This window comes from Vanessa tameamea, chromosome 11 (assembly GCF_037043105.1).
Source record: "Vanessa tameamea isolate UH-Manoa-2023 chromosome 11, ilVanTame1 primary haplotype, whole genome shotgun sequence".
Taxonomy (NCBI): domain Eukaryota; kingdom Metazoa; phylum Arthropoda; class Insecta; order Lepidoptera; family Nymphalidae; genus Vanessa; species Vanessa tameamea.
Genome location: NC_087319.1, coordinates 4,970,033 through 4,988,585, shown reverse-complemented (window position 1 = coordinate 4,988,585; position 18,553 = coordinate 4,970,033). Strand labels below are relative to the sequence as shown.

At 30.5% G+C, this 18,553-nt stretch overlaps 1 protein-coding gene across 2 annotated transcripts in view; it reads left to right on the top strand.

Moving 5' to 3' along the window:
• The window catches only part of LOC113400865 (spondin-2), a 58,984-nt gene extending 43,419 nt beyond the window's left edge, over positions 1-15,565 (top strand). For both annotated transcript variants that reach the window (XM_026640539.2, XM_064216245.1), the window contains exons 3-8: positions 7,665-7,864; positions 10,722-10,826; positions 11,914-12,093; positions 12,336-12,553; positions 12,752-12,936; positions 13,377-15,565. In XM_026640539.2, the coding sequence (XP_026496324.1) occupies positions 7,665-7,864; positions 10,722-10,826; positions 11,914-12,093; positions 12,336-12,553; positions 12,752-12,936; positions 13,377-13,588 (1,100 nt within the window). In that variant the 3' untranslated portion in view covers positions 13,589-15,565. The remainder of the gene's footprint in view (positions 1-7,664; positions 7,865-10,721; positions 10,827-11,913; positions 12,094-12,335; positions 12,554-12,751; positions 12,937-13,376) is intronic.
• The last annotated feature ends 2,988 nt before the right edge of the window (positions 15,566-18,553 follow it).

Genomic DNA, 18,553 nt, shown 5'->3' with positions numbered 1-18,553 from the left:
CTGTTCAATGCTCTGCTGTGTGGAATGTGAAACTCCATCTTGAAAACAAGTAACAAGTACAATTTCAGAAGGTGACACTATTTTTTTTTTTACTTCTTCTAAGTCGGCTCAGTAGCGTATAATATAATACTATAATGGTTATATTACAACCGATATTCAATTGTTTTATACCCATTCTAATCAATGATAATTATAATATAACCAGAAAGATTTCTGTAAAAGTGTATGATATTAAACCTTATACGCAAACATAAATATCATGTATTTGTACCAAATGTGTTTTGCGCAAGAGTAAAATCACTTTCATCACTTCAATCACACATGAGGTAACCTGCATGTGTCTAATTTCAACGAAATTTGTGTGGTGGAATATGCCCAAACCTTCTCCTCAAAAGGAGAAGAGGCCTTAGCCCAGGAGTGGGAAATTGCAGGCTGTTAATGTCAAAATGATAGAATATATGATGAGTGAGTACCTACTTACCCAGACGAGCTTGCACAATACCCCACCACCAAGTAAACATTAACCAAGCAATATAAAAGTTTTATATGGATGAAAAGCGTTCCCTTTTGGTATAGTAATATATTTCAAATTTATTTCCTTTTATGCGGTATGTATATATTTAACTGTAGAATATAACATTAATTTAAGTTGTCGTTTGAAAAACATTTACTAATAAGTTACTTACCCGTTCTTTTTGGTAGGTTAACATTTAATTAAATATTCAGAAATGATGGTTATGAATTCAGATCCTATTTATATAAAGTATTTTATGTGAAATCTGTTGATGCACCTTGGGAGTAAAACGGACTCGTGTGTCTTGTTTGGCGGTAGAAGAAAATATCTGCATGACCTCACCGACTACTTTCTGAGCCAAGGTGCGACCTCATTGGAAACACCCTCAGGAAGAACGTCACTCGCGAGCCCGAAAGGGCTCAAACTTCAAGACTGAGTCTAGTACTCGCCCCAACGCCTGGTGTCGCTGTAAAGGCCAGTAGAGCCAACAGCACGACTACAAACAAACACCATGTGTTGGATGAAATTCTGCCAACCGTTTATACCCCAAATTGAAGCCAACCATTGAAGGAACGTGACTGGAAACTCCAAGCTTTCTGCTCAAGATGCAAGGAACTATTTATAAGCCGTAATTTTCTATCAACTCTTAAACTCTCAATACTCTTCAACGATTCGAGAAAGAGATATTAATACGAAACATTGTGGACAATTCAGTTTGCGTGAGTAAAACAATTATTTATCCGTGCATTTATTCTCGTTCTGTATCTCGGCCAATTGGCAGCGCTGGAGTTCAACAGTCTCGTATCGGATGAGTCACGCTTATGTAAACACTGACTCTTCTTAGGTCAGATGAATTTACTTGAATTATATTTATGACAACTAGGCCCGTGACTTTGAATGGATAAATATTTTTAGATTGCCTACGAATGCTTTCCGGGTTCAAATTCATTAACTTCGTGTGTCGAATACGGAAAACATCATAGTTGCTATAAAGTTGGTATGATTGATAAAATACCTAATTTAATCTTTTTTTCAAAAATTATTGCAAGTTACCTTTAAAGATCACGTTAGTAATTTTTATTTTCTATAGGAATAAATATAATGATGAACTTTTTCGGTTGTGTTAAAATAAATATTTGTGTTAAGTATTTACAAACGACCTCTTTTAATAAATAAAATGAAGCTTATCTATTCTAATATTATACAGAGGTATAATTTTTATTCTAATAATAAAAATCTAAAAAAGAAAATTGTTATTTCACTTGGACGAAGTTTAGCCAGGCAACTAGTTAATATACAATTGATTTTAACAAAGTTTTACTTGTCATTGAATAATTTCTTATCGTGTCAATTGTTACATAAAAACTTTTAATTTTATATTAATGAAAGTTTTGATTTAAAAATAAGATTTTCAATTTATTATTTAGATTTAAAATAAATAATAAAAATTTCATGCACAGATAATCTAAACTCATTATACAGTGAACACATTTACACGTCACGTACAAAATAACCTGTATGCTTATGTAGTTATCTACCAAAAGAATATTGTTTATGGAACAAAAAGAATTAAATTACCCAATCGATAAAATCGATTGATTAAACTACTAAGTGAATTTCAAGGTTCATCGTTTTCTTGGGGTCGGCTACTGAGCCGATGTTTTTTCTTCCATTCATCTTTATCTTTACCCATATCCTCAGTCCCTTTACATGTCATCCTTCACGGAGTCCATCTATCTTTTTTTGGGTCTTCCTTTTGCCGATCTACTCCCTTACACTAAACAATACCCTTGTAATATGACCAATAATGATGTTTCATTACATGAACCTATAAATTATACGTAAATAAATAAATAAATATCTATTTATTATATAGATAACCAATAAATAATAAACGATTGAATTATTATCATCTCTTTGTAAACCGATTATCGTTGTGTTTGTATCGCCTTCGAATTTTAAATAATTATTATGATCGTATTTTGACCAATGGGTGAAATCTTGTATAAATAAAATTCATGTTATTCGTCACGTATTACGTAAATCAGTGTACCGTGAAGGAATTTACGCGTGAGTAACATCTTTTACGGGTGAGATTATAAATACATTTTACAGAATACATATTTCAGGCTATCGCGTCGTAAAAGTTCAATACTCTCATACTCTCATATGTAAACAAACGTCTCGGTAATCCCAGATTATGATTCAACTAAATCACGTGAAATCTTTAAACAAATTGCTTTACGACGTTTGAGTAATTATTTATTTATTTTATATTCTAAATCGCTTGAAAAGTCGCTCAAAAAGTCTTGTGTAAATAATGTGACATTAATATGACTATAAAATTATTGTCAATGACAAATTTAAGTGTAAGCTCTAATACGTATATAAAACTAAAATAACACACAAAATTATTTATCGAGAAAGTTATTCAGGCGAAGTTGCCTTTATTAATAAAGTGATTTTATAATATTTAATAATCATATTAAATTAAACTGTTAAAAAAGTTCAATAATCTTGGAACTTTACTTAGATAAGAATTCTAATTGACTAAATTATCTACATATAAACTGACTATCTTTGTATAGTACTATAATAGATATATTGAATGTAGATATACCATCTCATTTTTACCTAAACCTAGAACATTATTTTAAAATTTTGAACCAAAACGTCTCCATTGGCAAAAATTACATATTACTAATATGAAAACATTCAGCGCTGACTTATAAAATAGTGTTCGCTTTATAATCTTCCGTAACACAAGCTGCGTAGTTATATGATTATATTTTTATAACAGTTAAACAAAACCAAAATAATCTACCAGGATAATCTCTTAGAAAATACGTTTATAAAAAGTGTCTGCCATAATTTGCAAACCGGAATCTTTACATAGTATTTAAAAACAAAGTCACTTACCGCTGTCTGTCCCTTTTTATTAGATCTTTAAAATTACACAACAGATTTTGATGCGGTTTTTGAAATGTAAACTTAGCTAAACTATAGCCACGTTGGTTACTTTTATTTTAGATTGATTTAAGAGGAAGGTTTATGTGTATAATACATGCTCAATATAGTAGAGAAACCCTGATAATTGTAGAGGTTTCTAAGGTGATGTCGTAAATAAACACATTTTTGCGCTTACATTGCAAACGCTGGCTGAACCCTACGAGATAGATCAATATAATGTACTACAGTATAATGTACTACATATATAATGTACTACAGTAACCTTTAAAAGGTCTTCAAAAAAATCTGCGATGGTATATGTCTATCTCTTAGAGATAACCCACAATAATCATTTTTTATCCTTTACTTTTTACGAGAAATAATGGCTTATTTTCGAAGCGATTTTAAGCAATACATCATTAATCATTATCCAATAAAGTACCTTAAATACATTGTGCATTTAATATAGATCAATATGGCCCTTTCCAGCATGTAATTTAAATCAATATTTTCGAAGATAATACATATTTAAAACGGTTTGTATTGTCTAACGACTGAAAACTTTGAACGTTGTCAGATATCCTGTAGTATATTTAGTATCAGCAATGCACCCGTGCGAAGCCAGGGCCTTCATTTGTATTTCTGTATGAAAAATCAAGATACAAGAACACTCATAGATATATTAGTGGAATTAATTGTTTTATTTCGATGTCATTGGGTTGACTTTTCCCGGCGTTATGCGTCATTCAATTTTGGATTGTCATCAAAATTTGTAAATAATTATTTAGCGGGAAAATGGAGCAATACACAATTAGATCGGGGTTGATCAGTATTATGCGCATTAAATAAAGTTGTTTTGTTCTACACATAAAACATTTAATGATTATAACTAAATGTAAATTCCAGTGACTTATTAAATTAAGCCGCATCCGCTTATTACATTAAAATATTTAGCTGAGATTATGAATTGATTTAGTCCAAAAAGTCCCACTTGCGAATTATTTTCTATCAATGATAAAAAAATTTAAATTATGTCATTTAGATTCGTAGAAAATTAATGTCATTGCATAATACACACCGTCGATATATTTTTTCAATATCAAAAATATTATGAAACTAATTTATGAAATTATGAAACTAATCATTCATCAATTACCAAATTGATAAGTATTAATAATTAACTGTTCATTCGTTCATTTGTCATTTATTAAATATAAGAAATGGTCTTTGATTCCTATTCGCTTTACACCTAGCACTGACTACTATTTAACGCCATAAGATACAATTTTATTTTGCTTTTAATATATTAACCATAAAGAAAAATAATAGTCACGTGTGGAAGTTCAAATGATGAAGAACTGATTTACTAAAGAAACGAATTAGAATAAACTTGTAAGAACAACAGGAACTCCAGAATCTAATACAATAGTACAAATACATATACATATAATTATATTAATATAAATTCAAGTCTTTCACTAACTTAATCGTACTAATTAATACGCCATACGTACAATTCTATAGAGAAAGATTTTAATAAAATTATAGAACTTGTTACACAATCAATTTCAGAATTAAGCAAATACTTACAGGGCGGATTGCTTGCGACGAACGTCTTAATAAATTGTATATTTTTTTCTTGAATTTGTTTACAAAAGTAATTTGCTATCCTTTTTCTCGTCTCGCGGTTCATCTAAGATTTAATAAACCTTCATTAAAGAAACACCCGCAGAGGATTTTCATTTTCCTCCTATTATAAATCAACAGTGAAAAGTTATTTGAAAATTTTGTAATACAAGATGTTATGTACGATTTAAGTAATAATCGTAAAGCGTAAATATTATTGGTGTGTTCTTTATATATTTTGATGCTACTTTAAATGGAGATCGAAATCGAAATACAAACTTTCTTTGCAAAGATAGTAAACTAAAATGTTTTAAAAGTTCAACGGGTGAAGAATATTCTTAAAACAGTACATTTTTAAATCGATCAATTAATTGGGATATGTTGAGAAAAATAAATTATAATAAGAAGACTAGAACTGATGAGTGCGACCGAATGAATTAACTCTGTTACATATCGTACTGATTTAACAGGCAATATATTAAAATTGGTTAGTTTTATAATGAAGTCCAACAGAGATTTTATTCAACTTAAATCTATGCTTACGGTGTTTCTTGTCAAGACTAAATAAATGTATGTATGTATAAAAATAAATTAGGAACATACACAATTATAGAGAAAAAAATAAGATGCTTCAAAAATTACGCGTGGTTTACATTCCTACGTGGATATAATCCTTCATTCATTTATTTTTGAGAGAAGATATTATATCCGCCAACAATATATTACACGTAGAGAGGTATCTTTACGAATGGTGCAGCAGTTGTCCCCATTTTTAAAGTAAAAATTATAATAGCTGGCGAAAAATAAAACTTATCTCACACAGTATTGAGATATGTGTATAAGTGATCGAGTTACGCTTGAATAGGGAAATTGATATCACGAAAACCCAGTACGGTTTTTATCCAGAAGCATGACCGAAGCAATTTTCTCACTTCGACAACTAGACGAAAAGTACTTGTGTTTACATTATAGTACCTTATTGGTAAGCGTGAAATAACTAGATGCAGCAGGAATCAAGTCTGTTTAATTGAGTATCTATTACAACACTGAATAATAAAATTATGTGACATAGTATTTATAGTAGGCAAGGTACATCCCCCTTTAATTTAAATAATTGTATACACAATACAATTTAAAATTATTTTATGACAAAAGAAATTAATAATATTTATCACACTAAAAAATTAGTCAGATATAAGTTTACATTAATGTACCTTATTGGTAAGCGTGAAATAACTAGACGCAGCAGGAATCAAGTCTGTTTAATTGAGTATCTATTACAACACCGAATAATAAAATTATGTGACATAGTATTTATAGTAGGCACATACTCACGTACCAGCATATTATTTTTATGTAAGGTCAAAAAGAACGAATGAATTATGACCGAATCCAGCGAGGTATTGTTTGGTATAGGTGTGAACTTATCCCCTAAAAGAGGAAATGCCAAATTAATTCGGTTGATAATATTGAAAAGGATAAATTAAAAGACGAGAAAATATAACACGTAATGAGAAGATAAAAGAAAAAAAAACATGTAATCATCATCATCATCATCATTCAAAAAAGGGGATTCCCGTGTAAGAATTAATGTCATATTACAATTACAGGAAGATTCATTATTAAATAAATTAAAATTAATTGGAGTAAAAGTGCAAAACCTTCATTAAAAGTATAACACCTCGCCTTATTCCCTCCGCTGGTGACAGGGCTGGTTAATTTTATGTCCATTTTTTTTTTATATTAAATCTTTTTTGTACTTAATTATCAAACAAGTAAATTTTAATTAAAATATAATTTATGTTGTATTTAAAAAAAATGCTTACATGCAAAGGTAGGCATGTGTTTACGATGCTCGGAGTTGTTTGATAAATGAAAAGTCCTTAGGGGTTTGAAGTTTAAATGTGTGTGTACCTTTGAGTTCCCTTTAATGTATATTTTGATTCCATTCGTGACATACGCTTAAGGGAATGTCGAAAAAATACATCAATAGAAACACGATATATTGACGCCAACATATAAAAGACGCAATGCCATGCTGTGTTTTTGATCAAAGCGACTCAAAAATGTTTTTCCATAGTTTCCCATATATTTTTGTAGCAACATATAGCCTTCGTATTTACAAACACGATGAAAGAACCGAAAGTACATGTGTACATCTATATATATAATAAAATTGGAGCGTCTGTTTGTAATATTAAAATAAACGCTTTTTACTAAATGCATGTTTTATTTTTATTTATACACGGTACATATAACAAAATAATAATTTTAAAATGTTTTGTTTGTCTGTCTGACTATCTGTTTGTTCCGGCTAATCTCTAAAACAGCTGGACCGATTCTGACAGGACTTTCTCTGACGGATAGCTTATGTAATAAGGAGTAACTAAGGATGCCTTTATTTTAGAATTAGAAAATAATAATAAAGTCAAGCTGCGATGTGCAAATACTGTCCAGTATTATCTCGTAATATAAAATTGTTTATATTTGGTAAAAGTGTATTGCTACACTTAAATATACAATAATTATAAACCAAATGAATATAATACTATATGTGTTTTATTTTTGTTCACAGGAGTGTCCCATAGTCGGTCATATGTTTTGTTTCGCTTGGGTCGGCGAGTGTCGGCCCCCGTTCGACAATTCGCCGAATCAGGACGATCTGATAGCCTCGGTTCGAGTCCAGGAACCCTTGACGTGTTTGGCGCGCCCGCGATCAGTCAAGGCGCTGGAAGAACTGAAGCGGAATTCTTCGTAGACGGGAATCATTCTCGGGTACGTATTTCTCGTATTATCGTACCATAACTTACTATCATAGTCCAAAAAATGTTTATGTAAACATAATTTTCTTTAACGATTAGCTTTATATCGATTTCCTTGTTTCTAACTTAAAAAATGACTGATTTCCATACAAATTTTCTCATCCCCAAACTCAGGATTATAAGGAGCGATTCTTCAAAAACAATATAACCATGATTTCGATTTCAAGCATTGAAGTTTCCTTTTTGAAGTTTCATTGAAATTCAATCCCTAAAACTTTCATCCCAAATTCCTCACTCTCATAGGTGATGAGTTTTCAACAACGCTATAAAACCTGTGTTTAACTCATAAGTAAAAAGCACACAAGCACAGTCTGAATACAAAATTCTGTATTACTAATTCTCAAAAATGACAATTATAATATATATATATTTCAAAAATGCTTTAAAAACTGTCTTTGTCTCAGTACCAAAACCTTAAATATCGATTTTCATATTTCTAATATCTGAGATGACGAAAAGGATATGATTTTTTAATTCTCCTCGTATAGTGTTTCTTAATATAAGGAATCCCTGTACAAAATTTCATCCTATTACATCCACCGTTTTAGTCTATGCATTGTATGTGAGCCAGCAATTTCAAAATGTTATTAAATAGCATAATACTATATTATTGTTAAGGAAAATTGTGTATGTTAATGAATAAGTATAAATCTGTACAAATTATATTTATTTCTATTCCTTTTGTCCTACTCTTTTTTTTTTTAGTTTAGTAATCTCTTTTTTAAAAGAGATTTTCTATCAGTCAAAATGCGTTACGCGTTGGATGGATATTTGGATTCGAATAAACTTTTTACTGTAGCCAAATGCGTATATTTTTCGCCTTTCATTTTCAACTTTTATTCATATTTTATTTTTAAATTTTTGCAGATACAAATTGATGAAAAGTTTTTTTTACTAACATATTTGTTTATTAGTAAATAATTGTCTGAAAATGACCCATCGCTGGACGAAGACATCTAAATCTTCTTCTTAAGAGGTTATTCATTCACGATGTTTTTCATAAGCGCCGAGTACGTGATGAATTATGAACACAAATTTAGCATATTATATATTCACCAGGAACCAACCCCTACCAAACTTACGAGGATTTTAATCAATCTTCGGTTCATCGATCTTCCTACTGAGTTACCTCGGCTTTTTGATGATTGTATTATTTAAATGTTTAGCACAAATACAGTTACTGAAGCAAACCTATTTAGCTGACTAAACTTAAGACGTTAGACTTTACCTAAGATATTTCGTGCTATATTAAAAGGTGTGTAAGAAATCGTATAATAATTGTACAATAAACTTTAAACAGTGTATTTAACAATGTCAATATTGAAAGTGAAACGTCACGCTTCCAGATAATTAACACACAATTATAAAAATCACAAGTTTATACGATAGCGAATTTCCGCGAAACGATTGCAATAAACAGACAACAATGAGAGAGCACCGACAATTTCACAATCAAATTGGCGATACGTAAAGCAAGCGTTTCGGTCCCCTCGAAAATATCGTATTTCAACACTAATTAATGCCCGAGAGCAAACAACAATTACGATACGTCAGACACGAACAAATAAAAAACCGTAGACAATTCAAATCGAGCTGTAATAAAAGGGGAATTAATCGTAGCTGCTACAGCGGCCATTTTATTGTCAGTTGAGACTAATTTCGGTTGTTTACCGCTTTACAGCGGAGTTTTTATGTGGGTTCATTTATCAGACGCACTATTAGGAGGTCAAGAGGTCGAACGAAAGGTCAACACTTGAAGTCTTGTATAGAATATATCGTTTGAAGTACGCACGATTAAATTGTTTAATCCTCGATTTATGTTTCATTGTCATTTAAGCTTTATGTTTCAATTGAAATGTTTTATTTTAAATAGGTTCTCGTTTAATACTTCTAGTATGAACAAAAAATATGTGGCCAATAAATTAGATCTATAGAATATCATATATTTTATTAAACTTATGTTTTTCAATTGTTCATAGAATACGATGCTATGAACAATAAACAATAATTCCCTTGGGAATTATAAATCAGTTTATTTTATACAAACTACATAAATACAATTCATACACATTATTTTTTATTTAATACGTATACGGAATTGACTTTTACGATAATACGAGTTTTATAAATATATGTATTATGTTTTTGGTGTTGTTTTCTTTATTTAAATTGATTGTCACCTCTTTATAAGTTATTTGCTGGCAAATATTAGTACTTTGAATTAATGAAAGGCGTGAACCATAGTATATACAGGCACAAGAGACAGCACATTAGTTCCGTTGGATGGTGAGCCTACATACATATAGGCGACCTTGTGGTATGGTATTATTGTTAGGTATAAAAGCGAAAACAAAAATATGATTTACTCAAATTATTTTAAATGTGATTACATAACAAGAAACAAAATATTTTAAATACTGTCAGCAATATACTTTATTATAATTTAGAGCGCGAGAGAATTTTATATTATTTCCAGGTACAATGTTATATTAAACAAATGAAAAGAAAAAATATCATTATTTTTATAGTAGAAACGTGGCTAAAAAAATCTTGTTCATATTTCAAATCAAAATATCACAGTCAATTTGAATGTTTATAATTTTATTATTGGAATAACAATAAATATATTCGAACCACCATTCCTCGCGGTTATGAATTCCACAGAAGTTATTTTTAATTTATATTTATGTATAACTAATAATTGCTTTAGTGCAAATAATTCTTATATAAATAAAATAAATTCACTAATATTATTTAGTTTTAATTTTCCATTATACAGGACTAAATGATTTCGTTTTCCATACCCATAGGTATCAGTAATGGCCCGAATGGTTCCGTCTCCGGATTGGTTCATTGGAGTAGACAGCTTTGATCTCTGCGTCGACGGGAACTGGATAGACAGCATCACTATAGAGGTAATTATATATGGTTACTTGAGTGAAACTTATATCGATAATGTCAAGTTTGTTTTGAGCTAGGATTATATTAGCCGTGCTTCTGTTTTACGGATACATATAGAATATGGAATAATAATAAATGTCAAATCTAAAAATAGTAATGAAAGCAAAACAACCTTTTTTCTAAAACGGCAGTAAATAGAATTTCATAAACTTTAATTGTAATCTTTTTTTAGTACAGCTGATTGAGATTTAAAAAGATTAAACGGTACCTAACATTAAAACTTACCGTTCTAAATCTTATTATATAAAAAAACATTTTTAAGATTATCCCCAAGTTTCATTTATTATTCAACATATATTTACTTGGTGGTAGGATTTTATTCGAGCTCGTCTGGGTAGGTACAGACTCATACATTTGACCGCCAAACAATAATACCAAATATTGTTGTGTTCCGGTTTTAAGGATGAGTGCGCCAACGTAACCAACACAAGGGTCACAACATCGCGCATTAAGGATGTAAGGAATGATTAATATTTCTTTCATCCTATTATACATATGTTACATATATACAGACATTGGTCTATAGGCGGTAGTGATAGATAAAAATTAAAAAAAGGTTCGTTTGATTTCGATAACTTGAAAATAGTCATATGAACTTCTAAAAGGTCGTAATGTTGATATCACAATCAGACACAATATCATTTATTTGTATAAATTTCATTTCAAACTTATCGCTACATAATATTGCTTAAATATAAGACAAGTTACCAAATTAATTAATTAATGTTTTTCTTTAAAACAAATGCTTTTGATTTTGTAAGCTTGTACATTAATAAGACTAAACATTTGAAATCATTTCATAAAGAACTTGTTGCTTCGTTATTTTGTCGTATTTTACTCTGATTAATGACATCAAATGTAATTTACAAAATTCAAAAGTAACTACGTAATAAAAATTAGTACAATATGCAATCATAAATACCATTTTAATATATATATCTTGACATCATAACTTGACAGAGAAAAACATTTAATTCTATGTTAGCAGAAATACGAATGTATCATATTACTTTGAAAGCTAAATGTAAGTCAATTTTCTAGGTGGATCCATTAGATGCTGGCACCGATAATGGTTTTACATTCACGGCACCCAACTGGCCGACTGCACCACAGGGGGTAGCGTATCGCATCACGTCAAAATACCCCTCACATCCCGCTGGTTCATTCTTCTACCCACATCTCAGAAGACTGCCTCCGATCGCCACATTTCAATTCATAAAGGTATTATGGCGCTTTTTATTCTTATATTTATAAGTTAATAATTGCCACGGTAATATTAAATCATATAAATAACATAACGAATATGATAATAGAACCAATAAAATATTTTAACATCAATTCTTTATAAATTAAGGTGTTAATATGTATATTATAATCGGACATATTAAAGTACACATATGTTAAGAATTGTAATATTTTTAATTATTATATTAAATATATATAACTGTCAAACTTCCATCTAGCTCCGGGAATACGAACTCTCGGAAGTATTTCACCGAGACAGCGACGATCGACGATACGATGTGCTCCAGCTCGACAAACTCAGCCACAATAACATTGACGTGCTCGACGGGAACAGGGCTCTCTCCATCGCCGAGGAAGTAGAACGAGCTGAGGCACCCAGGATTTACTCAGAAGGATCTCTCACCACACCAGATAACGCTTATTCATACTATTCAATGTGAGCAACTAGTAATCCTAGACTTATTTTTATTAATTTTTCTTTAACTCTTCTTTCATTTTAAATTTATTATCTATCATACTTGATTAATATGAATATTTGATGGCAGTTTTATACTTTTGAACAAAATAACTCGTTGTACGTTTATTTATTCGTTTTTTATATGTTTATTTTAATAATTTCTGATCATTCAATCAGTACAAACAACACAGCGAGTACAACCGAAGAGCCTCGATCAGCGAACGAATTGCCGACGTCAGGACCGACAGCCAGCGAGCGGTCAGCTCTAAGGAGTCTCGCGCGACGTTACCGCGCGAGGAGACGCCGCAAGCTGCGCGCAGACAATACGGATCCAGCCGAGCGTAGAAAGCGGAAAAGAGCGAGTAAGTTTCTTTGGAATTTTAAATACTATAAATATTTTAAAAGTAGAATGTTAAAGATTTATATTATATTAGAAACAGGATAAGGTGTAATCACCTCATAACGTCGATTATATAGATGTCAATGTAAAATAACAATTTCACCGTACTTATGTTTAGGACTAAGATACAACAGATGATTCTGAATCAGTATTCGTTTTTTTTTTGTCTAAAAATAGCTTAATTGTGAAATTTAATACAAACATAAATTTATATAATATCCATCAACGAATGGTTAAAATTCAAACTTTATTTGTAATTTTTTTTTAATAGATTATAACAAAGCAGATTAAAAGGAATTGAATGCATAATTTATTATAAAGAAAATAACTGACAGTTTGCACGCATTTACTTAAACATATCGGTAATATATTAAGGTAAAGAGATTTTTTTTCATCCAATAGAGCTTCTAGACTGCCGCGTATCGGATTGGGGTGAATGGAGTCCCTGCAGAAATGACGGCGGTTGTGTTGGATCGGCATTACGAACACGGAGGATCTTACGTCGCCAACGACCTGGTGGCAAACCCTGCCCCCCTACAGCACAATCTCGGTGGTGTGCAACAAACTGCACGACGCCAGTACCCCAGGACGACTGGCGAAATAACCTAACGTAATGCACATTTGAATCCAAATTATTCCATTTTTGAAATTATCTTTGTCTCATTTTAACGACCAGTATTTTGAACACTATTTACGTCTTTAATTTCCTTTCGTTGGCATCTGTCCGTCCGTCCAATAAAATTGATTTTGATTCCAATCGTATCTGACATTGATATCTTTTTAATGTAAATTCGTGGTGTGTAAAAATATTGGATAAAATTTCTGTATAAAATAATTTATTAAGAGACGACTGTCGATGTTCGGTGATGGTAGGCTTTGATTGTTTGCCGCTGTACCTAATAACTGCTTTTTCTGTTTTATTTCTCTATTGGTTTGTCCATTATCATTAGGGATAAATTTAAGTACTGAGATGGGATGTAGAAGTGTTCTGATTTCAATTTAAGTTACCCGATGTCTTTCAGATTTGTGTCTTATTTACATTATTTAAATAAATGAAATGTTCATTTGATTGCGACTCTTAAACATATTTCTGAAATAATATCAACCATGCACTAAGCTAAATAATACTGACTAATACTGACCGCACTCGGCAATCGCTAGCGATTGTCTTGGAAATACATTCAAATTTTAAATAATTTTGTTAGATGATTATTTCTTTTTTACTAGGTACTAAGTATATGATAGCTACGTAGATATACGAAGACTTTAAAGCCACCTCATCTGCCTTCTCCATGTAAATTGTCGCGTTCCCTCAGCGACTTAGAAATGTTGTAACAGTATCAATAGTCCGCGTGTGGTTAGTCAATTAGTAGTGTACTCGTCTCATCACTAAAATATACATATCGCTTAAGTATTCAAGTTTGTGACAGTAATTCAATAAATAATAGAATTGTTTTAGGAAATAAAAACTCCAAAGATGCAGCTTTTATTTTTAATACTTGTAAGTGTAAAAAAAATTTAATGAATAAGTCTGTACTTAGAAAATAAGGTTGAATTAACGTTCGATAATTTTTTTGTTACAATTATTACTTTTTATTTATTTTATTATAAAACAAAAACTTAAAAATATTGTATTTTCAGGATTAGTATGCATGGTTTCATTACGTATTGATTATATTTAAATATAGAATTATGATATAATTGTTTAGACATTCTTTAACTTAATTAAAAAAATAATAAATGGTAAATGGTTTAATAGCTTTATAATATAACAAAATAATGTTTTTGCTTCGATATGCCAAAGAATGACTAGGCTTAATTTCGAAACCCGGACATACTCAATTCAATTGGAAAAAATCTGATATTTAAATAAATTAAAAATAAATGTTGTAGTTATTTGTGTGCTTATGATTCGTACGGCTCTGATTATAAATATTTATTTATATTATGTTCGGTGAAAATTAATAGAAAGGAACAATAATCTTTAGTAATATATTATCACTTAGCTACCAAAGACCGCACCCATATTGGTTTTACAATAAATACATATACTTGAACATGTAAAATATTTTTTCCCACGTTGACCAGTTTGCTTAATATAACGAAAAATATTTTGTCACCATAATGACGTATAAGCAGTTTGAGAAATGCCGGTCCTAGTCAAATTACATAATTATGCTTCAATCTGAATTTTCATTGGTTATTGGTAGCTTAAGTTACAAGAGGCAACCAATAAGCGTTCACATTAAAGGCAAAATAGATGATCTGACTAATGATTCATACACTGGAGGTAACTGATCGAAGAAATTCTCAAATTATTTTCTAAAAGTCATGGCAAACTTAGTCAATGTTTTTCAACAAATTGTCGTCAAATTTCTGAGAATCTTTAACGTTTGGAAAAATAGTATAATTTAAGTTGCAACAAGAGATCGAGATATACAAATTTTATCCCAAAATATTAATAAAGTTAAAAAAAAACTGGCATTGTAAAATAGATACAAAAATTGTTAACCTTAGTGTAATGATTACTGAGTATGTGTATTTTTTACAATGTAAATTATTCTGATTTCAATAATAAAACATAATAACGACATTGGCGTTTTATTTATTATTTTAATTCAACGACTACAAAGATTTGGGTGTTCCTTTGATCACGAAATTTACTTGCTTGCTTACCACCAAACCTTCACATACAAACTTATTTGAAGGGCGAGTGAGTGAGCAACTTGACTCAAGAAAAATCTGCCGCGGTATGGGATCCTAAAGTCAGTTTTTGTTCTATAATTTAAACCTTAAACCTTAACTGGTGTGATATGCTACTTAAACTAAATATAACCTCTACGCTATACAAATAAAAGAGATTTGAAAATTTTTTATTTTTATTTCTTACACATGAGGTAGTTTTATAAAAACACTCGCAACTACCCACTGTGTTGCATAGCATCATTAACCACTTTCATTAGCAGCACGAGGTTCCACCGTGCCTCTAAAGCCCACTTCAAGTTCTTAATTCGCTATTCAAAACGTAACACAATTTTGACGCTGTGTTACAGTTGGAAAGTGCGTCTAGAATCCTACATTTATTTAACATCGTGACCTATTACGAATTGGGTCGGGTTACATTTAAGTGACACAGCTTTTTGTGTGAACTGGATTACTGTGTAATATGATTATAGAGGTGTTTTTTATACTGTAAAACAAGGTCATATTATGTATTCATATGTGTGAAATTACTTGTGTGTAATGTTGCACGCATACATACATACATAATATGACATTGTTTTACAGATCAATAACACCCCATTAGAATTATAAAGTGGTTTCCTTTTTTTTTTTACTAAATTGATATAGAAACAAAGTAAAATTTCCACAAGGTTTTAAGGCTGAGTCGAATTATTAATAGTTAATTTTTTAGTCCATAATTCTTAGTAGGAAATAATATAAAATATATTGGTAGTATTAGTAAATAGCTTCAAAAAGAAAAATTAAAAAAAAAAAACGGCGCTAATATTTGGCCTTGTCCGATTACTATGAGAGTGAGAACATAGTGTTAGCGTACAAACCTCTGCACTAATATATCCTGGATATTTGACTAGCCCCTTATAAGACGTGGCTGCAATCGATCACGAAGACATCAGCAAGTTTATTACGAACTTTAAGGACCTTTCTGGTTTAAACTGGATTATTACAATCAAACAATTTAAATCGAATGACATTAATGAATTACAACATTTCCAGACAAAAAGAAACAACGAAAAACAGTGACGTAAGAAAGCGAGTGAAAGTATTTTTTTTTTATTTTCATCAACATAAACTAATCTAAAATTAGTAATAAAATAACAATAAATAAAAGAATAAAGTACTGATCTTCTTAAAACGGTCTCATCGCCAAGCAAACGAACCTTTTAATTTACTTCTCATAAAATCATACAAAAATAAGCAAGCGTTGTATGTAAGGCATTGTAAACCAATAATTTTAGCGCCAATTACATAGTATTCTTCAAAACCTAAAATATGACAAGTGCATAAACTGTATGTAGCGCTTCACGAAAATCATAGGAACTAAAGTAAAGCGAAAATAATATTTAGATGTGCTACAAGATAGTCCGTATTCAAATATTGTTTTATATACAAGAAGATTTTACAACTAGAATGTCGGAATTGGTCTTATGTATGTATATAAAATTTGTTGCAATATAACTCAATATAAACTATGAAGCTTAAACAACGTTCTATGGATGACAAATACCGTATAGCCAAGATTACACAAGAATTTGGTTCGAGTTAACAATTTATAGGTCAATATTAATCATTTTTATTAATTAAACAAAATGTTATTAATCCCATACATTGCGATTGTACCATTTCATTTTCAATTTCGGTTTAAAATAACGCAATTATACATCAAAGTTTGTTAAATCGTGACTTTCAAATAATTGGAACAACAGACTATTATTAAAATAAAAAAAAGTTATGAGAACATTCTCGTTTCTCGTACAGTGGTTGCGTTTATTCCTCAAAAGTGAGTTATTCGAATAGCTTAGTCATCCTATCTCCAGGTGGGAAAACTTCCGGTCTCGTATACAATGTAGTCCTCTCCATATTTAACTTACAAGATTGAAATGTTTTTATTAAACTTTAGTGATACGAGTAGTGTACTTATGTTCCAAGAATATATTTTATTTGAAACATTAGAGCTGAAAGGTGAAATACATTTTACAATCTATACACTTTAAAATATATTTTTAAGTGTTTAACTACATAAAATTTAAGTATTGTTATTATGTATTTATAAGTCTCCGAACGTAATAATAAAAAATAAAATATATCATATAGTTCAAGTTATAACTGTATTATAAGAGTTATAACTTGAGCTCACAAACTCAGCAGTTTAGTGGGTTAAGCTACAAATTATTTTTCTTAAGAGGCTATTTCAATAATAACACGTAGATTCCGGGGTGTGGCTAGGCGGGAGTTCCTAATTGCACTTTTTACTAACTTTTTGGCACATATAATAATTATGTGCGAAAAATTTAGAGATCATATTTACAAAATTTTGGGTTAATATATTTTTTGATATATTTTTTTTAATAAAATAATTTTAAAAGCCATTATTACGACTGTATTATACACATGATAAAGATTAATCTTTACGAGCCGAACAAGCTCAGGTTAGTTATCAATAAAGTTCACGAACGACTAAACGAGTTTGAAAATGACTGATGCAATTACTTCATATACATGAAATATGTTTTATATACATATGTCAATGTAAAATTCTAAATACGGTTAGATTATGACAAGATGGTCTGTCAAAAATTTCAGAACCGTGAGTTCGTTTTTCACGCAATGGAAACCTTTAGAGAGGTACTCGAGCCCCTGTAGCGGAACCGAGTTTTGTGGGATTTCTTCCCACTAAAACCACTACGATAGACCTTCAACACGGATAGAAGAAGCGTGATCATTGATAATTATTGTATGAACACGAGATGTAAGCTTATACCGCTAAGTTTTCAACTCTGCAAAGTCAGTTAATCCTCCTACTGCGTTTCTTGTCTGTTCTTTTTAATACAATCTAA